The sequence below is a fragment of the Ischnura elegans genome (genome assembly GCF_921293095.1).
Source record: "Ischnura elegans chromosome 13 unlocalized genomic scaffold, ioIscEleg1.1 SUPER_13_unloc_3, whole genome shotgun sequence".
Lineage (NCBI taxonomy): Eukaryota > Metazoa > Arthropoda > Insecta > Odonata > Coenagrionidae > Ischnura > Ischnura elegans.
Window position 1 is genome coordinate 1892341 of NW_025791659.1, and position 27719 is coordinate 1920059.

General features: G+C 38.7%; 3 protein-coding genes and 1 long non-coding RNA gene across 4 annotated transcripts; 1 reads left to right on the forward strand and 3 right to left on the reverse strand.

The window, feature by feature from the left end:
• Positions 1-1378: 1378 nt before the first annotated feature.
• On the forward strand, positions 1379-6601 carry LOC124172905. The gene is made up of 4 exons (XM_046552415.1): positions 1379-1457; positions 1536-1629; positions 2393-2480; positions 6215-6601. The coding sequence occupies exons 1-4, from the start codon at positions 1427-1429 to the stop codon at positions 6593-6595; spliced, it is 594 nt and encodes a 197-aa protein (XP_046408371.1). The 5' UTR covers positions 1379-1426; the 3' UTR covers positions 6596-6601.
• Positions 6602-11133: 4532 nt separating this feature from the next.
• On the reverse strand, positions 11134-11544 carry LOC124172959 (putative nuclease HARBI1). The gene has a single exon (XM_046552488.1). It carries the CDS (start codon positions 11542-11544, stop codon positions 11134-11136), a length of 411 nt encoding a protein of 136 aa, XP_046408444.1.
• A 17-nt stretch (positions 11545-11561) lies between these two features.
• LOC124172960 lies at positions 11562-12811 on the reverse strand. Its single transcript, XM_046552489.1, has 2 exons — positions 11888-12811; positions 11562-11777 (listed from the first exon to the last, which is right to left on the reverse strand). The coding sequence occupies exons 1-2, from the start codon at positions 12005-12007 to the stop codon at positions 11562-11564; spliced, it is 336 nt and encodes a 111-aa protein (XP_046408445.1). The 5' UTR covers positions 12008-12811.
• Positions 12812-17879: 5068 nt separating this feature from the next.
• On the reverse strand, positions 17880-20452 carry LOC124172873. The gene is made up of 3 exons (XR_006868307.1): positions 20356-20452; positions 19687-19899; positions 17880-17995 (listed from the first exon to the last, which is right to left on the reverse strand). It is a non-coding gene; the product is annotated as an uncharacterized LOC124172873 (long non-coding RNA).
• Positions 20453-27719: the final 7267 nt, after the last annotated feature.

Genomic DNA, 27719 nt, shown 5'->3' on the forward strand with positions numbered 1-27719 from the left:
ATTTACTTGAGCTTTGGTAAGGCCACTCAACCTATGAAAATAGTAATTTTTAATCAGTTGGTTGAGAGACATCTTTGAACTAAGGCAACCTACATATCAGACTTGAATGATTTGTTAATAATTTTAATGTAATTCTATTATACAACTCATGATGCAATACATAAAAAATTACCTTTTTCACAAAATGACCCAAATGAGTGAAATATTGCAATGGAATTGATAGCTTAGTGACAATGAAAATGCTACGTTTCACAAAGTTGTTGGAAGGCAAACATTTTTGGGACTCTAGCTGCATAAGATTCCATTGACATCAATCTAATAGCCTTGAAAAGATGTTACAAATGACCAAGGTGAGAATTAAAAATGTCTCTTCAATGGATCAGGAGGCAATGGCAGGGGTTACATGGCCAGAATGGCCTTATTAACCCGAATTGACTCTGGGATCTTCTTCACATCATATGTTCACAATGATTTGTCCCGAAAAAAAAGCTGCCCCAAATAAGCAAGAGCTACTACTACATTTAAGTGACCACACTTCTGTAATGTTGTGAACGAGCATGGACTGAAATGAATACCATCCACATTATCAACCATGCTCTTCCTTAAAGCGAACAAACTGTAGCAGGAAAAAACTCAAAACAAATGTAGTGAATGACCGCATGCATACCCTTTAAGATGGCCTTGTCCACTGCAATAAAGCTTCTTTTATGCTATTAATTTATCATGGGATTAATTAATTGTACACCAGAATTATATCAGGAGAAATTTATTTCAAACTTTTAGAAAGAATCATAGGCCGTTTTCCAATCCACGTAGTATGCACTCATTCCCTCGTTCCCTTTCTCCCTTGCACCCTGCTTCCTTAAAAATGCTCTACTGGCGCCATAAAGTGTGAACGGAAATAATGCGAGCTATTGGCAGTAACGAGTTTTGAAGTGCAGGGTCGGGTTAGGACATCTTGTGGTTGATTTAGGAATTCATTTCACCCTACTACTCGGTTTGTTTACGTTTGTAATTTATACTGCTTAGTATTTTGACTTTTCTGGCACCGATTGGACGCTCTTTCTTCACATAATAAACAAAAAATTACTTACAACTCCAGTTCAAGATTTCTGAGTTTTCCGTTGCCGCCATTTTGACGTCCACTTCCTGCGAGGGGAAGGTAGTGAGGGAGCATCCGCGCTCCCTTGCTCACTTCAGCCGTGTCCCAATTGGCCATTTGGCTATGCCAATTGCAGGATTTAGCCATGACGCCTTCTTGGAAGGATGTCCCAACTCGTTAGCCAGCATAAGGGAGGGAATTTAGCCAGCTAACGCGGCCGCCAGATTTAGGCATCGATGAGTGCATCCTTCGCCCCCTTTTCCCATGATTCAAGGCGTTCAAAGCGTCCTCAGCTCTCACCGTCCTCTGTCTTGAAAGTGAAACATGGCTGCCGCCGATGGGAAATATTTTGTTTGTAAGTAGTGTTGGTGATTTGCGACTTATTCGAGTGGTTGGTAATTTTTTTGTTTGTAATAATGAAATATCGTTACAGGGAGTTTGGAACTGACAGAGAAGTTCGTGAGAACTAGAAAAGAGAAGGCGGAGTTATTCGACGGAAGTCGAAATTCCGCGGTGACGGCATGGAGGTGAGTTCACATTGTTTTTTTTAACTATAAATAATTAGTTCCGCATTCTTCAGGTTTTCTTAAAATTTCATATTGATATCGGAATAATAAGTGAACGGTTACAGCAGGCATGTGATGATATATGTTGTTGCTCGTGTTAACAGAAATTCCATTGTGAAGTGGGTTAGCTGTGTTACGCTTTCTGCAAGTTTTAATTGAATTCTAATATAAATAATATGGTCAAAGTTAATAGCTTAGGGCAAAAATCCTTAGACGCGTAATGCACGAACGTATGTAATGCTACCGTAAACCATTTTACTTCAAGAAGTGAGACTACAACTTCGAGAGGAAGCATGAAATAGTGGAAAGGCTTGGTTACACGGCAAATTAATACCTACTAGTTAATGTATGAATGAATGAACGAGAAAATTAACCTTAAAACTACCCTAAAAATGAGTGGGTAAATGCGTGAACAGAACAGATAACCTCTTTTAATATGATTCGTGCAAGTTCCGCTCCGTTCTGCCAAAATCATGCTTGCAAAGTACATTAACTAGTACCGGTTAATTTACCGTGTAACTTGTCTTAATAAAAGTGAAACCCCTATTGTAATGTATTGTCGAATTTAATGTGTGGAATTTTAATGAACTCTCACTATGGTCAATTAGTTTCTCCCCTCTTTTGAAATGATGAATATGAGTGCCGTTCTTGAGGTATAATTTAAAATTATCATAAAGCACTTCTCAGTACTTTATCTGATACATTTTTCCTTTCTTTCCTTAAGTGTCATCATTAAAGAGTTAGAGTTGGAGGGGAAGGTGGGAGTTTCGCAATGCAGAAAGAAGTGGGACAACTTATGTAAGAAGTACAAGGTGAGTGTGGGCTTTCAAGTGAATCTCGATTTAACTGATCGAAAAACTTTTTAGTGGCATGGTCTTTCCAGCAACGACAGTAACTGCTTATCCAATATCCTGAATTTATTAGCCTGTAAAGTTAATCAACTCTTAAGGGTATAATTTTCCATGTTTTAAATGATTTTAATGAAATGATTTGGTACGTGTTGTTTGTTGTTGAATCTTGACATTTTGGTAATCAGTAAGGTAAACATACCAATGCATGACCCTTTAAGGTTTCAGCCATGAAATTATATCCTTTCAGGAACAATTTAAATGCATATTTAATTTCTTTTTTGATTAGTAACTGTTTTGAAACTTTTTCTTTAAGACATCGTTTTTGTTGATCGTGTGAATTTAAAAATGTATCATTTTTATTTTCTTCGTATTTGGCTTGAAATGCTCCTATTCCTGACCCTCAAAATTCTGTGCACACTCTCTTAAACCGGATTCCTGATGTTTTAGTTGCTGACCCTCTAGTTATTTTCCTGGAAAGCAATTTATAACACAATGTAATTCACTTTACACTTAGGTTACTGTCATATGTATTTAATTAGCACAGACTATCAAATGTAAGGATATATAAATTTTGACACTCTTAGCTTCAAATTTATATTTCATACCAAATATCCTTTTTCTCTGGCCAAGACAAACCTGATGGCCCATTCATAGTCATTCCTGAAATGAGTAATTCTTGGCCATATTTGGTTTCTTGTTTCTTTTGTGTCTCCCCCAGAAAAATTTCTTCTTCATTTACAGTAATCACGTTATCATTGATGTTTAACACTAGAATGCCGGGAAATTTGTATCCCCTAGAATGCCGGGAGGGTGTCATTTTGACACCCATGTTTTTATATGCATGTTACGTTGCAGATTAGCTTTATTTCGGAGTCAATAGTGTCAACTTTTGTTTGATACTGATTTTGTGCCCTAATATTTAAAAGAAGTTAATGTTTTAATAGAGTACCATTGAAGTAAACATTTTTTACAAAAAAATACACTCCTAGAATGCGCCATCCATCGAAAAGATTGCGCTGAAACGTCGGCGGACGCATGAAAGTGCAATAATACCTATATATAATCATTGAATACTCTTTTATAATTATTTATTGTTCACTGTAATTGGTTAAATTTTGTGCACAAAACAATTAAAATGAATATGACAGGATTGCTTTTCTTTTTATTATTATTGTTAACTTTTTTCATCAATTTTTCGTCATAGAATGTAGAAGTGTGCTTAAAAAGACGAAAATTAAAATAAAACCATTGCGGCCACAAAACTAAGAAATTTTTAAAAGTAAATTACAAAAACTTCGTATGAACCCAAAAAGAAATCGAACACTTTTTCATACAGACTTACAAAAAGCTTCATCTAAATAGTAGATTCTCTACATTCTGGCACTTTTGGTCTGTTTTGGCCGTAGGTTGACTGACTTTTCACTAAGCTTACAAAAAGCAACAGTTCTGTTTTCATTGCATTTTATCTATACTTGACAATCCCTAGTCAGTTCTGGATTTGGTTGCTAGATATTCGTTGACGCAATGTAAGGAAAAGCAAGCTATTCTGATAAATTTTGTAAAAATAATTCGGGACATCTTTTGTGAAGTTATTTCCTTATATATATTATCCAGGAATTTATAGTGACCAAGTCAAAAGTATTCTGGAAAGAAAAAACAGGCCTGGTTCTAGTTCTGACCAAATATTTCCGCCCCATATGATCAATAATATCTACTTCAAAGTTTATCTCATTACAACACCTTACAGTTTTGGGCGATTTTTTAGAGTTGTTACCAATGTCAATATGAGGGCGAAGAGATCATAGAACAAGAACACATTTTTTTCTGTTTGCCGTGATGAACAGTAAGTGTTACGTCACTATTTTTGTTCAATTTAGTTGATTACAACTCTTCCCGAGAAACTTTTATTTCACCAGGTATTTCGTTTCTTCCCTTATTTACGGTTCCCGAAAGGCAAGTACCCTTTTGTTTCGAGTAGAGCTAGCAAAAGTGATGTGAAACAAATGCCAGTGGTTACATTCCTGCCCTTGCTCATGTAGGGTTGCATACGTTTCAATACAACATGATCTGAAACGCGATCGTCAGCTTGACGAGAGCCGTCCTTGACGCCTCTGGTCAATCTGGAAGTTAAAGGAATCAGTTTACCAAATACATACTGTCTTTATATACTGCAAACCAGTATTTATGCCCATACTTATCAGGCTTTGGTGCCATGAATTGCTTGAATGGACATCTAGCTTTGCTTAGAAACTGCTGTTCGTCAATGGTTATGTTAGGCTCAGGTTATGATTCCTCAGCATGGCCATCTCCTCCTTAGGATCTTGAACAAGGAGTTGAAGTCGCCTTGAAGTCTACCCAGCGCCCCTTCCACGTCGGCACACCATGTCACGACCACGCACAATTTCTTTTCTGTCCGATAACCAGTGCAGATCCAGTAACTCAATTATGTGTATATGCGTATTGTAAAATAAATATGTGTATCTTTCGTGATTAAATTACTAAACTAATATAAAAAACACTGAAACTGACCGTGCTCACTATTTTAATCATTTTTGGATGATCTAAATTGCACCTCCTGTGCAACCCAATCGTTGTCCGTCTCAAGATCTGCATCAGACCCTTTCTCCGACACGTCTCGAGAAATATCGTTTAGTATTGCAATACTTTGCTCCGTCGTAACACGTCTATGCAGTGCCATTATCAAGACAGAACTGCCGAAGCAAGTCAAGCAGCAGGTCGCGATACACAAGCGACCCAGTCCGCCAAACACGCGCGCGAGCCAGGCAGCCGAACACAGAGGCTCGGCAGCAGCTAAGTGCATTGTCGCGCGCGTCACTTCACTGCAATGTTTCAGGGCAAATAAGTGTCACCGCGGTAAAAAAACTAGCTGGTTTCAAGGCGAATCATTTGAAAAAGGCAGCGGAATATACTTACCTTACGAGCTACTAAACTTTTGAAATAAGTAGTATACAGCCTATGCTCATTGAAATTATGTAAAACAAACAATCATGAAGGTAATATACTATACTAAAATATACTATACTATACCTAAAGGTACTACACATGAAGATAATGTACTAAACTATACTAATTTGACAAATAATTATCAAGCCGCATCCCACGAGAGACCTAAACCGAAGAAAGAAATGATATTATATACTGGGTGTCAAAATGACACCCTCCGGCATTCAAGGTAAATTTGAATTTTTGAGACAAAAAAAATTAGGGGGGTATCCCTTTTACTGTCGTTTTGTTAAGATCTAAAAATGAATAAAAGTCACGAAAGATTTTTTACTAAAACACTCTCTAAGGGCCAGCTCCGTAAAAAATGTACGCGTAGGGTGTCAAAATGACACCCTTCGGCATTCTAGTGTTAACAGATTGTTTGGGCCATGGTTGGTGTCAGTTACTGTGCCACTCATGAGGTCTGCTGTTGCAGGCTTTTCAGGATTGGACGAACTAGCATCAGCACTGGTAGAATCAACATGTTGCAGCGTAGATTTTCGTGCCTAGCGTTTTATGCTCATATCTTACTACAGAACATTTTCCTTTGCCTTCTCCCCTTTGATTTGTTCCTGTCTTTCTTCAAAGTAAGAATGGATAATATGGAAGGAATTTGAATAATGGAATGGAAGATGGATGCTTGGTTACTCTTTATATCCTCTCTAGTAATTTCATTTTAACTATTATTGCAGGAAATAAGGAACCCTGCCACAGGGAGTGGGAGGGAAGGAGGAGGAGAGTGTGCGGACACATGGCCTTTGTATGGGGTGATGCACTGGGCACTTTCAGAGCGGGATGCAGTTTCTCCACCCTGCCTGTTTATTTCGAGCCAGCCGCAGTCCCCAGGGAGCCTGCAGGATGGAGGCGATGGGTGCTCCTTGAACTCCTCAGCGTCCACCTCCTCATCCAGCGACAGCCCTCAACTGCCTAAGAGGAGGAGGAGGTCATCCAGCACAAGGGAGGATGCATTGGAGAGGCTGGTAGCCTCTGTGGAGGAGGCGGTTGAGGATCAGAAGCGGAGGGGGGATGAATTTCTGAATTTGTTCCGCAGTTATGTCGAAAATAAAAAATAAATTTAATATCCGTTCTTTTCATTTTATCCTAGCCCTCTGGGCCCATTCCATCCCTTCAAACTCCTTGCCTCTCTGCTGCTCAGTACAATATCTATCATCAAACAACTTTTTTCGAAAGTCAAAGTTCGACATATTACGAAACGTAGCCCGACGTACCAAATGAACGGAGAAAAAATTTTGTTCATGTAGGTTGACATCCTACGGTTGCACCAGGGCCGTTTATGTTAAGCTTAGGCAACCCGCAATACATTCCCTCTTTTTACGCTATTTCGGCGATAAATGTCGTGATTTGAATGATTTTTTCAGCCGATTCTGCACCAGTCATGTACGAAATAGTCGAGGTAAGCAACATAGGTCGAATAATAACGTTTATTATACAATCACCGGTATTAAAATGCAAAGAAACATAAAAAACTTTGAAATTTTCTTAATTAATGGTATATATTTTAATTTGGTGTACTCGTATGGGCATGATCGCACTAATATGACCCTACCGTTTAAATACAACAACATTTTTCCCCTCTCCCATCCTAGAGTAAGGATCTCCTCGTCTCCCTACGCCTATGAACTAATGTCAACGCACTGCTCAGGCTACATCGTCTACGAAAATGACTCCATGTTCCAAATTTTGCAGTTCTTCATTCACCATGAGAACAGGTGCCACTCTGGCTCTCAGGGAGACCCAGAACTCGCCACGTGGAGGGCGCTCCAACTCGAGCTTCTCCCATTTCTACCCACCCTTCAAGTCTTATGACGTACCAGTTAAGATGCAACCTTTTTAGTATCCAAAATTGGTGGATATAAATGGTAATTAAACACATTGGAAGGAAGTGAGTTTCTGAAGGCTATGTAAGTACAAATTAAAACAAAATAAAATTTGCCGGTATCCTCTCCTTTTTCTCCATTTCCCCTCTATTCTCTTTTACTATATACATATCCCCTGTACGCTATTGATGAATTGTCTTGTACATGTGGATGGCCTTTCGCAAGGTTTTGTGAGGCAAGGATTTCGTGCCGAAGTGATTTTTTTTTAATGGAGAAGCAACTAAAATAAACAATGAATGTATTGACACGCTCTTCAGTTGAGAGTCATCTCTTTGGCGCTCCTCGACAGATGTTTGGGAGATATCTTCCCACATATGAAGATATTATGAAGTATTACTAATGGGCGAAGATGGAAAAGATGCAAGAAAGATGAGAATTTGATCAATCGGTCCAGGAGATTGCCCATGTTGTCGCCGACAGAGTGGACCAAGTGTAAAACTACGCGTCTGGACCTTGAATGTCGAACCGCGGCATCCTCATGGCAGTTTAGAGATACAACACGAAATGTAAAAAAATTATGAAGAGCACAAAGAAGAAAAATTCCTCTGTTGCCCATCGAGACTTTATTAATTTAAGGAAGATGTTAAAATATTGTTTTATTTTCCTCAATGTGTCTTCCAAAATTGGCCTAGTGTATTTGTAAGCCGAAGTCGTAAATTAAAAATGAAGAAATATCATTCCTTTTAGACCAAAGATCAACCGGAGAACTAGTGATTGGGACCATTGATTGGATAACCACAAAAACATAGGAAGAAGGCTGCCAAAGAAAAAAATTATAAAAACGAAGGAATCATTTGAAAATAGGGCATCATTTGACCAGAAATTTAGTTCTAAATTCAAGTCTTAGTGCTCTGAAGTTCAAAATGACTCGCCACCTGTGCTCGGCGACGAATGGCAACCATCCTCCCGCCCATCCTATAATAGCTCGGCGCGCAACATCCTGAAGCTGCCTGTGACCTGCCAATCGGTGAAAAGGCACAACGTAGCCAGCGGTTTGCAGCAACCCTCGTGACTGGAGCGTTTGAAGACGTCGGCCAGGTCACACCTGAAAATGCATCGATGATTGTCGACCGGAAGAAAATTGCGCGACAAAGGAAGAAATACAGAGAGCTTGCGACTTCAGAAGATATGGAAAAGCTTAGAGATCAACCGAGGATAGCATTGTTCTTCGAGGAAAGAAAAGAGAAGACGAATATCAGGGAATTGTGCAGCAACAATGAAGTGCGCATCACGACATAACCGAAGAGCATGTAGTCATCCTTACAGAACCCGGCGGGGTTCATTTGGGACATGCATAAACTGAAACAGGAGAAAGAGAATGGCTCGGAAACTCTATCCTCGAATTAGTTGAAGCTGCTACAATTGACACGTCTTCCATATGGTGCATCGATTGTGATGGATCACATTCGAACACCGCGAACGGCTGGAACGGAGGCGCTATATGTTTATCGACGTGCGTCTCGGGCGTGCCTTATAGATTTAAGTGCCTTCTGCATTCAGATGAACTCCCTCTTCGACTTATAATGGAGAAATTTGATGGGACAACGACGGGACCAAATATCTACATTGGGTCAGTTGGTCGCCAACTAAAGACCTGTGCGCAGCTACCTCTAATGACATTTCAGACGATTGATCTTGGTCTACGTGATCCTGAACTAAATTCATCTTTCATCAGCAAATACCAAAATTATTCGCTGGACATGGCTCGTGGTATTTCCAGGGGATAATCCCACAAGAGCTGGCTGATCGCGATAATGGGGAAATGAATAACAGCAGATGGGGAATGACGGCCAACAGAGTGATCCGCGTTTACATAGAAACAAGACGACCAACAGTGGCTTTGAATTCAATAACCGAGACTATGATGAAACTCTATATTCCTATGAGGTTCACAATAAAGAAAAATTGGAAGATTACAGAAGCCGAACATATCTGGGAAATGCTTAAGAGAATAAGACAATTCCGTAAAAAGTAGAGTTCTTGAGAAATTCATCCAGAGCAAAGCGTTCTTCGCTCATCCAGAAAACATCCTCATTGGTGAAAAATGAAAGGGTCAAAGCGAGAAGAGTAGTCTTCCAAAGGATATTGCTGGCAAGAAAGACCTATTCACCAGATGAAAGCATCAGGGCTTTTCACATCCCTGACCAGTGTATTTATATCAGTTCATAGGCGGGCCGTAGGGAGACGAGGAGATCCTTACTCTAGGATGGGAGAGGGGAAAAATGTTGTTGTATTTAAACGGTAGGGTCATATTAGTGCGATCATGCCCATACGAGTACACCAAATTAAAATATATACCATTAATTAAGAAAATTTCAAAGTTTTTTATGTTTCTTTGCATTTTAATACCGGTGATTGTATAATAAACGTTATTATTCGACCTATGTTGCTTACCTCGACTATTTCGTACATGACTGGTGCAGAATCGGCTGAAAAAATCATTCAAATCACGACATTTATCGCCGAAATAGCGTAAAAAGAGGGAATGTATTGCGGGTTGCCTAAGCTTAACATAAACGGCCCTGGTGCAACCGTAGGATGTCAACCTACATGAACAAAATTTTTTCTCCGTTCATTTGGTACGTCGGGCTACGTTTCGTAATATGTCGAACTTTGACTTTCGAAAAAAGTTGTTTGATGACCGCCCCTAATGGGTAAGTCGTTCATATACAGGTATACCTGGTGAGCATTGTGAGGAAGCATTAAGACCCAGAAGAATTTTGTAGGTAATTGCATGTGAAGGGGTTGATGCTTTAGATTGTGAGACAAGAGTGATGGGAATCTGATAATTTTACCTCTTGCAATTCCATTTTGTGTTAAATTTTCTTGTAGCCATTTGCTGAATGAAGTTCTCTATCTCTATACCATGTTGTTGTCCACATTGGTTATGATCGGGGGAGGAATTAACCGTATATAAGGTTGTTAGCTAGAAAAGGAAGTCGAAGTAGTATGCTAGATATTGTGGTTTCAGGGAATATACTGTGAAAGTGACCATACTATTTTTGCAATTTTGTCACCATATTAGACAACTGTTGAAATTAATTTATTTTTCATCCGCTTCACTGACTGCTTCGTGCATTTTAAGCATTACTGTACCATTTCTCAATGCATCTGCGAAGAAGTTAGATATTCCATTCTATTCCCTGAGCTCCTGGAGGGATGCACTGCTCGGTGACCTAGATTTTTAAGGATGAGGTATTTATGAATGAGGGAGAGAGGGAACTCATACAGGGGTTATTTCATTGCCAAGGTAAATTGACCTTTAAATGTAAATAGAGTTGTAAATTAAAATCAATAATTGAAAACACAAAATATTTATTTTACAAATAGTCATGGTCGGCCAAATGTCCTGGCACAATATCAGGTCTCGACATACGTCGGGCTATATTGTCTTATAAGTTGAAACCATTTTCATGGTGCCCCACCATTCCCACCACATTCTCTTCTTCCCCAACAAGTCCATCTCCCACCAAAATGTCGCCATTTGTCAGACATGTATTATGCATGATGCAGCAGGCCCCGATTACGTTCGCCACTCGGGTGTGACGCAACGTCACCCGCTGCATAAATATGCACGTCCACCTGGTCTTTAGCATGCCGAAGCTCCTTTCTATTATGTTCCTGCCCCTTCGGTGGTGCGCATTGAAACGAGCCTGAATAGGCCCTGCCACTGGCTCGCGGTATGGCGTTAGCACGGCTATGGGGTCGGCAATTCAGGGGTAGCCGCTGTCCCCCAATATAGCATATCCTTGAGGGGGATACAACGCATTGACGTACAGGGGGCTTGCCCTGAATACCCTCGAGTCGTGCACCGACCCAGGGTAACCCGCAAAAACATCCACAAATTTGCCCGTATGGTCACACACTGCCTGGAATTGAACCGAGTACCTCAGCTTCCGACTAAAATAATCGGCCCGGTTAGGGCTGGATGGTATCACCTCCACATGACAGCCGTCAATGGCACCCACAACACAACGGAGCTCATCATTCCTTGCCATCCTGGCAAACCCTGCCCCAATCGCCTCCAGCTCGCCATTACTGGGGACACAGATTACCCTCCCAGACAGCGCGAGCACCTGACGCATCATCTGGTGCACCATTCGATGAACGGATGATCGAGGCATCCCGAAATTCGAACTGACTATTCGAAAAGATGCCCCGCTTGCCAGCAAAACAGGAACACCGCCAGCCGAAGCTTCTGCTCCCATCCACTCCTCCTGTTCATGGAGACCATCCTCAGGAGGTCATGAAATGCCTCCTCGGAGACGCGGATATGCTTCCGCATATCCCACTGACCCCCCAGCAGAACCCGGATCACTTGCTGCTCCCGGTTTAGAAGGCAATATTGCATCGGCTCCTGGCAAGAAATTTCATAATTTAGTCTTTCCATATATAGAAGATTGAAATTAGATAAATGCATGAAGTGATAGCAAGCGTTTTAATGAATCTTCCAACTGAAATACCAACCAATTCCTCATCAGCAAACAGTTCCCTTACGGCCAACAGCACCCGCTGCAGGAGAAGTAGTAGCCTCTGCTCCTGCTGAAGCCACTCTTGCAGTGCCAGAAAAAGCACTTCCTCATCCATTACTAAAACGCGACCCGTTAATTCCCCGCGATAAGTGGAATGAAAAGTCTGTACCTAAATAGGTAACGAATCAAGCCTTATGGGCAAAAATTTAAGTAGATGCTAGTTAAAATTAGGGAAATAGTAAATGCTAAAAACTTATCAATGCTAAAAACTTATCAATGTACGTGAAATATTATAATATTAAATGAATCGATTAAATCTAAATGCTTAGGCCTAAAACGAATTAATAATAAACTTTAAGTGGCTAAACCTCAGAATACACCCTGACCTTAAAAATACGCAATAGAAACTAACTTGCTAAAATAAATGGGAAATTGAACAGTGAACCTAATTTATAAATCGATTGCAATACTGAATTACGAATGGAATATATGCTAAACTTAAGATACAAAATATGCTACACTTGTATTACCTCCTAATGTTACAAGAACAACAGAAACTAACTTGCTAAAATGAATGGGAAATTGAACAGTGAACCTAATTTATAAATTGATTGCAATACTTAATTGAAAGGAATATATGCTTAACTACAAAATATGCTACACTTGTACTACCTCCTAATGTTACAAGAACTAAATTACACTAACGCAACGAATTTAAAAAATACCCTCTACTACAATATCTAACCTAAAATTTTGCCTAATATACTAATGGAATGAGAAAATGCTTTTCTCCAACACCCAATAACTCAAATTAACTTTGCGAAGCGACACGATTGCACGTAAACGTTGACAATGTGGAATGCGGTGGAATGTGATGGGTTTTGTTCATCATTTGTTCAAATGATTCCGATTATCTCTTGTTTTGCATTGGCCTAGTGCCCAGTAGATGGCAGCACCTGCGTAAGGATGTCCCAATTCATGCTCCCTTGTGGTTGGCTGCCCAGAATCTGGCTGGCTAAATACATGATGCCTAATGGCTAACGAGTTGGGACACGGCTTAAGAACAACACCACGAATATTACAATAGAGGATTCTCAAGTACGCCGCTAGAATTGTTGTCGCTCCGCGCGCATTATATTCAGTTTTCAAATATTGCCACTGGCGACGCCACCAGGCAAAAGTTTCTATCTTTCACGACGAAATACACGGCAGCAATACGGAACCGAGCCAGTAAATCACATTAACCACACAAGTAAAGCATGTGAGGCAATTGCCAACTGAAATGAAACAATGTGATCACTCCTACCATCGACCAAAACGAAAAATGAGAGCTGACAATCAAGGGGGAATCTGTTATTAGCAATTTTTTACGCATTCACATACACGGCAGCAATACGTAACTGAGCCAGTAAATACAATTAACCACACAAGTAAAGTGTGTGAGGCAATGGTCAACTGAAATGAAACAATCCGATCACTTCTACCATCGATCAAAACGAAAAATCAGAGCTGACAAGCAAGATGGAATCTGTTATTAGCGTTTTTGTTTTTACGCATTCACATGCACGGCAGCATTCCTGAACTGAGCCAGCAAATCATGTTAACCACGCAAGTAAAGCATGTGAGGTCATTGTCAACTGAAATGAAACAATCCGACCACTTCTACCATTGACCAAAATGAAAAATCAGAGCTGACAATCAAGGGGGAATCTGTTATTAGCAATTTTTTACGCATTCACATACACGGCAGCAATACGTAACTGAGCCAGTAAATACAATTAACCACACAAGTAAAGTGTGTGAGGCAATTGTCAACTGAAATGAAACAATCCGATCACTTCTACCATCGATCAAAACGAAAAATCAGAGCTGACAAGCAAGATGGAATCTGTTATTAGCATTTTTTTACGCATTCACATGCACGGCAGCATTCCTGAACTGAGCCAGTAAATCATGTTAGCCACGCAAGTAAAGCATGTGAGGTCATTGTCAACTGAAATGAAACAATCCGACCACTTCTACCATTGACCAAAATGAAAAATCAGAGCTGACAAGCAAGGGGGAATCTATTATTAGCAATTTTTTGACGCATCCACATTTAACGCACTGGCTATCTCCCTACCGTCTGACGTCTTGATCACGCCCAGAACTTTTACATCATACCATGGGCATTTCAGCTTCCTAAGGAGAAGCCACGGTGTCACGTCCTGCCCAAACAAATTATTTTTTGAAGGAAAACATACAGAGGTAAAAAAATTATTCTACTTAACCATTGTTCACAAAACAGCTTCATGACAACCCACAAATTTCGTAATTTAAAGGCCCAAAATAGCATAAAATATTATCATTTTCCCCAGAGGAAGGTATTCTTCTCCCACCCCCTGCCCCTCCAGGTAGTCCTGGCTACGCCCTTGTAAGCATCAATAATATTCCTTAGCTGGAAACATATATATTATATAACATATTTTGATATCCTATACTGTGATAAATGGATCCATGGCCATAGATGAACAACTCTCCTCAACAAAAAGGTGATGCCTCCCAATAATTCCAATACTAGCACCTCAAGACTGCACAATAACCAAGACGGTATGTAATAAAGACAGCTATCACATTACTTGATGTAATCCACTTATTAGGAAGGATATGAATTATGATTTCACAGAACATTGATACCCATTTAATATGAAAACAGTACCCTTAGAACTTGATTCATAAAAGGAGGAAGTATTAGTAAGTAGCAGGAAGTTGATGGCAATGCGAACTAATTACGGAAGATTAGTGCAACCTATCAGAACAATTTTTAAATAAACGAACCATAGTTCTTTCACTTCAAGTGAAATGCTTCTACAACAATAAGTTGCTGAAAAAAGTTAACTCATACAGAAGAGCAGCAAAAGATAAAGTCAAATAGAAGATCATGCTCAATATTTATTTCACATAATAAAAGGTGGTGCAAAAGGCAGTTCACAAAAATGTAGCACAAAAATTTTGACTCCACGGACACAATCAAGGTTCTTCTCGCCCCAGCATTATCTCATACAATAGCCCTTCCATTTCCATATTTTTGAAGTCAGCCGTAATAGAAGGGATTACACTACCAAATATTTTGTCTGATTTATAAAGCATTGGGTGTAAGAAAGGCTCTCACCAAATTTTACCATTGAGCGCAGAATAATTTCGCCCCTAGAGCAGTTTGAAGTTTCAAGTTGAATTCCGCGCCAAAAACGTATTTCTCGGGCGACGCCATGTTGATGACGTGTGAACCTTATGATGTCCGCATCGCTTGCATAAGGTTCGACGTATACGTTATTGTATACGTATTGTTGTATACGTTATTTCGAGTATAAGTAAATACTAGATAAAACGGAGAATTTTAAATGAGTAGTAGGAAACCTTATGTATATTATTGTGTGCCGAGATGTGAATTTACCTCTCGTTAAACGCCAGAAAAGTATTTTTTGTGGTGCCAAACGACCCAGACCGGGGAAGGCGGTGGTGCGACGCTGCACGGAGACTGCATATTCCTTCAGAAATAGGCTGTTATAGAATGTGTGATGGCCATTTTAATGTAAATATCTTCTGCTTCTCAAAGAGATTTAGTTTCCATTACTCCTTTTGTTGTCTTTGACCACACATCGCAAAAAGTTCGTAGGTGCTTAAATATATACGCACACAACGGGAAATTTTACTTTTTAATTGCAAATATATCATTCTGCTTCAATTTGTGTTGAATTTAATGATTATTTCGTGTGCATTTACTACATATTTACCCCGGTTTTCACTCTGTGTTTCTATCTTGCGCATTAAAAGCCAACCACTGCAACGGAAAGGGTCTTCGACGCTAACCTTGTTATGTGCCAAATAGTACAAAGTAATACATGATAATCTCAAATTTGTACTCCAGGAACATTATGATATCGAAGTACTCACGATAAATAGAAATAAGCATATTTGACTCCCGGTGCCGCCAGGTCTATAAATAGAAGAACAAATAGTAATAAATAATAAACACGTATAACCAGTATAACTTTGCAAATCTTACAACAAAACAGAGAAACCGGAGGCAAATACTTACTGAATGAATACTAGCAAATAGTTTGAACTATCATTAATCGAAAAAGAATAATTAACAAATAATAAATTATAATGTGTGACACCTTTCGCCAGACTTCAAACTGTACGTTAATGATAACGCCAGGATTTTATCCACCATTTTTCTCTTAATTTTAAAAATTCGCATCGGCAACAATAAAAGCATAATATCAAATGCAGCGAAATAACGATTATAATAAACCTGTTAATAAGTAGGGAAAGGAGCTGAAGAAATTATGAGAGACAGTCCCGACCCCTCAATCTTCACTACCCGAGCTCAAAGCGTTGCTCACTAGGTCACCGCCGCGGCGACCCGTCACATGACAAAAATCATAAATAATTTATTTAACCACTTAAGGTAAAAACCGGTACAAGTATGCAGTTAATGCTCACGAAATAATCATTACACCTTACATTAAAAGAAGCGGAATGATAAATTTGCAGTAGGTATAAAATAATTTGTACCTTTGTGTGCATGCATATAATCACAAGCGGAATGTCAGCAGAGTGCAGCAGATAACTACGAAAGGAGTATGGGTTACCAAAAATCCTTGAGAAGCAGAAATGGTGCAACAAACTTTGCCCTAAAACTTTTGAAAGTGACTGTACGTGTAACTCTGATGTAAATATAAGTGAACTTACGGATATTTTCATGTAAAAATCCCCATCTCTGAGTTACTCTTTCATTTTGATGACAATAGTTTACCATTTTTCATAGTACAAAACTGACTTAAACATTTATCAGGAACATAGGTGGACCAAAGCGAGACCTCTGCTTTAAAAAATGCTGTTCCAACGAAATCTGAATGTTAATTCTAAAAGAAACGGAGAGAAACCCGAATTTCCTCCCTTCAGAGGGCAAGAAAACAGCTATAACTATAGCACATTTGTTCATTTATTTCACAATTTACATTCGGAAACTAAAAACCAGTAATAAGTAAAGGATTATATGATGGTAAGTCCACAAATTAAAACATCCACGATAATTGCCGTGATTACTGTCTCTTTCAGAAGTGTAAACATTTCATCTTAAGAAGTTTCATTTCAATGAAATGATTATTTTTGAGACAAAAAAATGACCAGAGTCGCCATGTCGTTAAACTTTAGGCCACTATTTCCACGAACGCAGTGTGTTTACGGCTTCTTCAAGCATTACTCTCGCGACATTCATGAGGTTCACACGTCACGCAAACTTCTGTATCATGAAAAAAAGCACTATGAAAACACAAGCATTCAGAGTCAGACATAATACAGGCACTCAAATTTTAACTGTTTCCCTCTTATGGTTAAGTCTGTGAATGGAGACAAAAATGACTAACAGCTTATACCCCATTGTAGACCAGGCCTAAGTCATGATATTGATTGCTGAAATTTGTTGGAAATGTTGGGAAAAATTCGTGAAATATTATAAAGCCAATTACCATATCATGTGCATCACATTTCACGCACTTAAGGCAAACAAAATCAAGTAACTTCGCCCCACCCATCAACAGGCTACTGAGTATTGCCTTCATCCTCCCACGTAAAAGTAAATTTGACATTAGAAGGGAAGAAACATAATCTACAATAGATTATATTTCTTCTATTACAATACGAAATTAATTTCTTCACCAGCTCCATTACTTCATGAACATTTACTAACATGATTTAAAAGGATATAAGAGGCAAGAAAGGAATAGGACAAATGACGCCACATTAGTAAATCCAACGTCGACTGCATGGTACACCAGAAGAATCAGTGGGTGTAGCATAACAAATGTAGACCAGAATTATGACACTCCAACAGCATTAAATTCATCAAAAGTGAAAGAGTATTTTTGAAACTGCTCACTTAATTACTACACTACAGTAAACAAATACAGTAATATGATTACCTTTCACCATTGACGGCTTGAACAGACAGACAAGCACATATCTGTTACTCATTCACATCATCAATGAGACGAGAAACAGCGAGGTTAAGAATTTTGAGTCCAGGAATAGACATCTCTCTTCCATAGAATAACACCTGAAAAAATCCCATAAAAATATATCGACTCAAAGCACAGCTTGCGATTGCACAGACACTACATGTATATATTGCATTAAGCACACTTCATAGGGGCTTATTACGTAAGTCATAACTCCGGAGCTATGGAGCTATAAGAGTTATGATGGCTGCCATAGCTCAATTTGCGATTACAGTAGTCAAAATAACTCCGATAGGAGTTGCGAACTGGAGCTATCTCGGGGCTGGAATAACGCAGGCTTCTGACCCGTCCTTATGGTAACTCCAGCCCGATTTCGTTCGCTTCTCCACTGTCATTTTTGATTTCTGCCGTCGGAAGGTCGGAATCTGAAGGATTTGGCAATGGATGGACCAATAAACATATTTGGGGAAGGATGATGAGGGTGTTTGCGGAGTATGAAAGAAGAAGGAGGCATCTGACATTAGAAATGAGACGAATAAGGGGTTCCCACTATCCGATCGAATTATATGAAGACCATATTCGAATGTTTTTCAGAGTGTCGAAAGACATTTTTCAATATCTCTGCCGATCTCTGGGACCCACACTAAGGAAACGCAGAATATCTTGACTAAACGTGGAAAAACAGATAAATATTATTAAAGAATTTTCATGATACCACTATGGGCGTGTGAAATGTTGAATCTTCTTATTCTGCGTCTGAGATATTCCGCGCTTCCTTCCTTACTGCGTGTAGTGTGGGTCCCAGAGACCGGCAGAGATATTGAAAAATGTTTACTAATTCGATCGGATTGTGGGAACCCCTTATTCGTCTCCTTTCTAATGTCAGATGCCTCCTTCTTCTTACATACTCCGTAAACACCCTCATTATCCTTCCCCATTATATGTTTATTGGTTGATCCATTGCCAAATCCTTCATATTCCGTCGGCAGAAATCAACAAATGACAGTAGAGAAGCGAAGGAAATCGGGCTGGAGTTATCTCATTTTTATTTTCATTATTGGTATTAAAAAAATGTGTCGGTGTGTGTGCAATTATATCTCCGTTCTGTGTTGGCATCTGTCAATCTCACTAGCACATTTTTGTTAATTGTCTATGAAATATTAAGGTTTATCACCCCACATTTTATTCATTGTTGCCTCCCCGTTTATTCCTTGGAATACGCCAAGGGCAAAGCTTCTGTGGTCACTCATAACATTAGTGAGCACCACATACTGCTTCCTGCTCATTTTCTCTGACCTTTGCCGGTATCTAAAATTGTATTCATTGCCATAATATAAACATGGGCAGAGAATAGGTTTGCATTCGACGATAAATGAATGACTGTATACAATGGATGACATATAACTGTATATGAATAAGCTTTAAAGTATAAACATTTCAACAATGTGGTTTATATTAATTATTTCACGTTAACTTACGAAATACAAGTTTGGGACTCCATTCCGAAATTCACGTTAAACCCGTCTGCTCAGAAACATTTACTATCGGATACCTAAGCTCCTATTGGTTGACTCATTTCTGGAGATTTGCTTTCCGAATTTTTCATAGCCACTGTAGCTCCGCATTCTTTCGGAGACTTCTCGTAACTCCTGCCGGTACGTAATAGGGTTGGAGCAACAAATCAAAACAAATCCGGGCGGAGTTACAGATAGCTCTAGCTCCGAGTAAAAGTTACGTAATAGGCCCCATAGGCGGAAAACCACAAATCAGCGACAAACGAGGACTTCACCTTAACTTTTAGGAGAGCGCTGCTTTTATTTATCACCACTGTTTTTTCGCACTGGACCCCGGCCACTTGACGATGGAACCGTCTTAAAGTTTAATGTCGGTACACCGCTCAATTGATCCCTCTGGAAAGTGGTCCTAAAAGCCAACATCTCGTTCCGATAACTCCCTGTTCACTAGGTATCACCCGCCACCATTTCTGCATTTGGGCAACATTCTGAAAAAAATTCATCCAATAACAGCTCCGATTAAATAACACAAGTACATAACTCCAAAGCTCACGCGCAAATTAATAGTAATCCTGCCACAATGCAAGACAACCAACGACGCCATTAGCATATTACGAATGCCAGAATCTAGACCTCGTGAGTTTCTACATGATAATTCCTAATAATGAGCAGTATTATACTATAATCACAGCTTTTTTAAAAGATAAAACCAATTTCTTTGCATTCTCCTGGTCTTTGAAAGCATATTCATAAAGGAACATTGTAATCGTGCCGGCATCCACACACAGCTACCAAAACACGCCGCTACATTGCATTTCTATCCAAAGCTTCACGGTACAATCACTTGTTGGACTCATGGAATTAACCTTGAGTCCGGTAATAAATAATAGTTTCAATTTTTAATAATTTCATCAAAATCTACCAAAAATAGGTAATTTACTTACCCTTGCTTGGAAGAGGCTTTCGTTGCGTACGCCCAGCTCCTTACTACGTCTCTTTTGGCAATAGTAGCCTCCTTTCCACCCAGGGACACAGCAACGCCGGTCAAGCCTCATTGCTAAAGCCGAATAAAACTGAATCTACGACTCTCACTACAAAAATTACTGCAAAAATCCGATTAAAGACGGAGCGCGTCGCCCTACTTCCATTAAGCTTAATGACGAAAATTACTCTGACACAGATATCAATGCCTAGTGGCGCCGCTCTACGGCCAATGTTGGCGATCGAATAAAATGCGCGCCAAACGGCAACAGGTGAAAGGCTACCCATTGGCCCTTCTGGAGACTCCTGTAATGGAGTCCCCTTGAACAACACTATTGCATGAGCTGACGTCATTCAAGATGGCAGCGGTGCGAATTACGTTTTTCCTTGATGGCTTGTAAGACGTATTTTAAATGCTCGTAATAAAAAAATAGATGACTTTACAGCCATATTGTTATAACTTTTAGCTTAATAATTACACCTACTTTTCAGAAACGTCTTTACCTAAATAGGTGTTCAGAGACCTATTGTCTGTTTTTTTCACCAAAATATAGTATTAAGACCTCCAATAACAAGACGCATTGTCATTTGAGGAAAGTTTTGTTTTAAGCGTGACTCGTTTTACTTTTAGTTGAGGTTCTGAAAAGTAAAACAAATATTGCTGGTACTAGGCCCGGGTTTACTCATTGCATAAATTCTTGCAGTCGGGATATGAATCCCTTCTGCCAGGGGCCGAAAAAAGAAATATCCAAAGGTATATTTTACGCGGTGAGTATTTATACATCAAATGGAGTATTTTTAGCATGTTCAGATTGTAAGTTGTTGCGGCGCTAGAAAAATGTGGCAATTGAAAAATCATCCGCCCTCCCCTTTTTTGGAATTAATCCTCCTATTATGTACTTTTTTGAATCGAAACTGCAAATGCAATTTGCATCGTAGGCCTCATGGGAAATCCTAATCCGTAGGCAAAATATGGCATCGCGTTACAATCTTGAGTCATTCATTCATTAACTGTTACAAAATATTTGATTCTATGTACATTAGATATTTATTGCTTTCATAGATACAAGTTAATGCAACAGCTTAACCCTCTTTGAGCCACCATAATTATAATATGTCATCAGCACGCCTCAATGGCATCAGGCCACAAGTTGAACAAACAAGGCCTTCTGGGTTTCAGCTTCCTGCTTTCCACAGTCTAATTATTAATTTAGGCAATTGATCATTTCTAATTTGTAACCTTTTATCCCAAGTATTTAAATATATAATATTTGAATAATACTTCATACATGCTCTGGCAAAAATTGGTTATTTCCAAACAGTAAGTTATTATGACCGACCACTGTTTTGTTACAACGTAACATTGTCAAGCACCTTTTATCTTAATAAATAATGTGCACGATGTATTTAAAAAATTTCGAATCATTTGAAAAAATGAGAAAATTAAACTGATATCACACCATGCACACATCATGAGCCACATTGCTGGCTGCTGATATAAGAAAGCCCAAGTTCATATGAAAAGATATGGTAGTTAGTAGATTAAGAAAAAACTTACCTTTTCTTCTTCCCATTACATCTCTCTGGGGCATGTCTTAGCCAGTTCTTTATGGCCAACTCTATTTCCTTTTCTGAGGCATCCTTGAAAAGTGGGTTCCTTTGTACAGCCCCTGCAATGTATGTATTTAAATGTTAGCAATCATCCTTAATTTTTGCGTGTACATCTTACACTTAGCCCGTATGACACTTGCCAATTTATTGGCCAATCCATTGGATATTGGATTGTGGACCCACTGACACACACCAATTTCTAGCCCAATCTCCGTTTCACAATATTGGGCACAATTTCTTGGCCAATCTAGATTTTAGAACGGGTTCTATTTTCTCGAGGCCAATCTCCAATCAGAACTCAGTCTTGTCGACTCCTAGTGGCCAAATCTAGAAGCTCGTTGCAAAACATTTCACCTCGGAAATTTAATATCATATATAAAAACTTTAGAAGCATAGCAATCCATGGAATAGCTCAAATAATTAATGTGTACTTTGAGAGAATATAAATTCACAAACATCAACTGTCTAAAGTGGGTAATTCGGAAATAACATTTCAGATATTTAATGAATAAAAACGTCGTGATTCTCCTCGATTGCGTCTATATTTTGTTTAAATTACAATTATTAAACTATTTTTCATGATTTGAGCGCTAAAGTTTCGGGTGAAAGTCCCAATTGATGACACAATCTCTGTTTATTCGATGAACATATTCCAGCCAAAACGAGCCGCTACGTTATCTTGGCTCACCTATGAGATCACAATATTTCCTATCTCTCATCATTCAAGGAACTCACCCGAATGAAATTTCGCGCAATTCGAGAATATCTTTGCAGCCCCTCGAAATAGTTATTAAATTTACAATTATTATGCCACCTCCCATTCTGTAGCTCATTGGCAATCAATCTGCGTCTTGAGATGCTCTTTTGTCATTTTGTGTTATGTGGCGTTCTCTAGTGGGGTATTAGAACACTATAACGGCCAATATTGGTGTAAATATTGGTACGTGTCATACGATGCCTAAAGCCCAATATTTTAACCAATATTGCGCGGCGATATATTGGCCAATAAATTGGCAAGTGTCATACGGGCTTTAGCACTTGTAGTTCTGCTACAGCTATGCATCGGTGGCTCCATGGTAACAATACTGAGATTAGGAACACTGTTTACAAGCAAAATTCTTGACTAAGGCCTTAGGATAGGAATGTCTAATAATTTATAAATACCAAATGTGGAAAATGAAGTCACAAAGAATGAAAATTAACATTTAAAATGCTTTCTGGCCTGCTCAAGGCTAAGATTCATGCTCATTACATACCAAAACAAGGGTTCCATGGAAGTGGTAAACAACCCTAACAACACCGGATATCCTACGGATATCCTTTTCAGGTCCGCTATGTCCTATCTAGGTCCGCCGGCAATCAGGATATCCGTCGGATCTCCCACGGATATCCGAAGCCAGATGATCCGAAAAATGTCCGACTGCGATGATCATAGGATATTCTGTTACAGAGCTATAACAACAATAATATACAATTGTTACCATTATTTCATTCAGATTTGCACAATACCAATGCAGTTATACCATATTCATTGATGAAAACTAGCTGAATACAAATAACAACTTTGACTGCAAAAAAATATTCGAGTTAACATTTGAAGTTTTTCCTGCAATTTCTGGTTTTCGCTCATTTTTAATACGGGTTTTCTGTCGAATGCAAGCATATATATCAATATAGGAATGCAAGCAGGATATCCGTTTCAGGTCCGCTATGTCCTATCTAGGTCTGCCGGCAATCAGGATATCCGTCGGATCTCCCACGGATATCCGAAGTCGGATGATCCGAAAAATGTCCGAATGGGATGATCATAGGATATTCTGTTACAGAGCTTTAATAACAATAATATACAATTGTAACCATTATTGCATTCAGATTTGCACAATACCAATGCAGTTACAGCAAATTCATTGATGAAAACTAACTGAATACAAATAGCAACTCTGAAGGCAAAAATTATTCGAATTGGCATTCGAAGTTGTTCCTGCAAGTTTTGGTTTTCGCTCATTATTAATATGGGTTTTCTGTCGAATACTAGCACCTATAGTTTGGAATTGGTGATTATAACATTTACAAATTTCCTCCACAGTGATAATTATTATATTTTTCGTTGAAACCATTATATTACGTACTTATCTTATAATAACGGATTTAAAATCGTATTTCAATTCTAGCGAAACTAAAATCTGCTCTAGAAAAATTTGCCCTTACATTTGATAAAAAAAATAATGCACTGTTAAGAAATCTTTGGGACTACGAACCTCCACTGAAACCAAAACACCGCCTCCCCAGATGTGCCCTCAACCCTTCCCATATCCCTATCCCCTAATTCCCTGTCAAGTATTGTTATGCCATCACTCTTTTAATCTGTAAAACGTGATAAACTAATCTGCCTGCATTATTACTAAACGAAACGCCCAGGAGACAGCTGCAAAGCTGGGAACTGCGGAAAACAACAACGAGAAATATACTTGGACTTGGAAAATCGTATTTCAAAACTTGCGCCATAACGACCAGCGGCCATCTTATATAACATGTGACTTACAGCGCCCAAAGCCATCGCCACCGTATCGCCACTAAAGCTGTGTACACATTCGTAGGTACTGTATTTTTGACTTTGTGAATTTAGCTGTGCTGTAAAATCTTATTTTACAAGCATGACGTACGCCATGGAAGAGGAAAATGATCCCTTTTTTGCAGTGGAGACTGGCAAAAAGGGATTAGAAGAATACAGTTTCTCAGCATTGACCCATCTACTGTTTACTGACCATTTAAATGTAAGTAAACGGAAAATTTTTCTCTATTCGATAGTAAACCAACGAACTTGTGTGTATCTAGCCTTTCAGGACTAATTTATTTCTCAGTGTAATTAATATTTTGTATGATCTTTGCGTGATAAAATACAATTCATTCAGACCGATTAAGTTTAAATATCAGCTGTCGCAGTAGAATCCATTTTTTAGCTGTTCTTTATGGCATTTAAGTATTATTCTCTATCTCAATGAACTCGTATATGAAGGGTTTTTCTCACAAATGAATAACTATTGAGAATATGTCGAAGAATTATAGTAATTAATGAGCAGTTCAGGACATAGCCATTAATTAACTCTCTCCGATCATTATCATTTAGGTATTGATTTATGTCTTTAGTAAAATATTCGCTAATGCCTACAGTTAGAAGAGGATGCAGAAAAAAACATCTTCTGGAAAATGACGTGAGGTCCTTCGAGGATAAAAACAACAGTGTGAATGCCGGGATCAGAACATTCCAGTCTCTCCAGACTGCCCCGTAACTAGGAAGAGAAAAATTCTATAGCTACTGCAGGAGCATGAAGAGCCCAAGGAGGTTGATGAAGATAATTCGTATCTATTGATCCACATTCTTCCTGTAGGCATGGTTACACTGTACATTAACTCCTAGGAGTCATTGTCTAAATGTATGAATGCATCAATTTACACGAAAATGCACCATGTTATAGGCACCCAACTTGTGTGAAGTTGTGTGCCTAACCATTGTGTGTTAAAAAAGTTAACGTTGGAATAGAAATACTTTGTCATTCCTCTTACCCAGGTGTTTATTATTTCGTTGTTTATCTCATTTTAGACTATTATGCATTCCGTGAAAATAATCTACAAAGCATTGCTCTGCTCACATGTTTTCGCACTGTATTTACTTAGTCATAAGTGTTTTGGAGTTCAGAGATTAAGTGAATTCATTGGTCTTATCTATATGGACAGTTTATTTTGTGCCAATGTAAGCATGAAATTTGTTTCCATGTTATAACTTATGTATGTTTAATAATTTCGTCTTTTAAAGCCATGCATGTTGTATTTGTTCACAGAGAAGTGCCATTTTTGTTAATTTTATAAGCTGAAATTTATATGATGAATCAAAAGATTGTTTTATCTGGTTCTTGTCAATATTCAACTGTAACCAAGTGGTAATCATTCTTAACTATTGTTTGCTACAATTTTTTATTAAGGTCACTTTACAAGGTTGAATTTATTCATTGATACGGAAATGCAAACCCAGAAATTGTATCATCTCAGATTTAGTAGTAGGCATAGTTGGAAGCTTGGGTATATACATTTTACCTATAAACAATGCCATTGATGATGTGATTCTTCAAACCATTGAAATCTCAAAGCGTGAGATGTTACTATCTTCCTTGGAAATCATTTTTCGGAACTTTCAGGGTATGACCTGTTCCATTCGAACTCTTGGAATCACTAAATTTAAATTGATCCAATTCCCAAGAGGTTACATTAATTTTGAAAGTCAGTTTGCTTGAATGCAATAACTCAAATCATGTAAAAAGGCCTTAAAAATGACAAAATAAGAAATATTAAATAGTTTTTTAATGCAATTTTGTTTCTTTTTATTTAATCAGTAGTCACTAGTTAAAGCATTAATCATTCGAATGAAGGAATCTATTTGGTGTATATTCTTGCAACAATATGCAAAAAATTGTATTAATATCCGGAAGCGGACGTCCTATGGATATCGGATTTTGGGACTTATGGATATCCGACGGATATCGCCGGATTTCCTTCGGATATCCGTGGCCCATCCGCAACGTCCGCCTTGGATATCCGACGGACATCCGTCGGATGTCCATGTGTTGTTAGAGAATGTTACCTCACCACCACTAAGGAAAAGTTACACTCATAAAACCAAACTCCACGTATTACTCAATATAATTTTGCAAATAAGTTTCAAATGATTGAGCTGAGTAGGATGGAGAATTGAGTAGCAAAACAGGTAGGACAGGCACACAATTGCTGGCTGCCAAACAATTTCCAGGGGTTTTCAGAGAAATACAAAGACTCCCTGAGTTCCTCATGACTAAAAAATTCCTCAAGAATTCTTGGTTTTCCAGATCACCGGATACCCTAATATACTTACCTAGTATCAAATCTGCCATCAGCTTGCTGGACAAAGGTTTCTTTTTCTTAGCTCCAACCCAGCTAAATGGTGATGCCATATTGTCGGACATTAACCTCGTCAACATTCTCTTGGTCACATCGGCGAGATTAATGCCCCCAATACGGCTCAAACAAATTACCTATAATATAAATGAACAACATGATAAAGAGTAATCCATAAATGAGTTAGACATAACTACACTTCCATACAAACAAGCCTACAGCCTCATACAAACAAATTTCACAATTTTTTGGCCAGGTTAAGCCAAAATTTGATGCCATAAAATGGTATACGTGAAGCTTATACAAAACTATCAAGTCAAAATAACATATCACAAGTATGAATATTAAATGAAACAAACTAGGATTTATAAGAAGGCTTACCATATTACTCTTCACTGTCTCATCAGCAAGATCTTCCTCCAATTTTTCCAGGTGTTCAAGAGACTGCAGTGGCAGATTTGCAGGCATGGCTGCACTAATATCATTACTTCTTGTTTTAGTATTGCAAACAGCATCAAGGATCGCTTGAATAGCATCACTGTTTCTGTTTGCAGTGGCTCGCAACACAGCCAATTCCCGCAATACGTTTCTCCTGAAATCTAGGGAAGAAAGAAATTGTAAATTTCACAAATTAAATGATTTCAGGCATTAATATAAGGTAGGCTTGAATCATTAGAAGAATTTTACGAACGAGCAACAACTAAGCACCTAGTAACATTCAAAAAAGTAATACCCAACTAACCAATCTCGCTTGCTGCCGATGCTGTAGGGCCCTTAGGAGGTGGGCAAG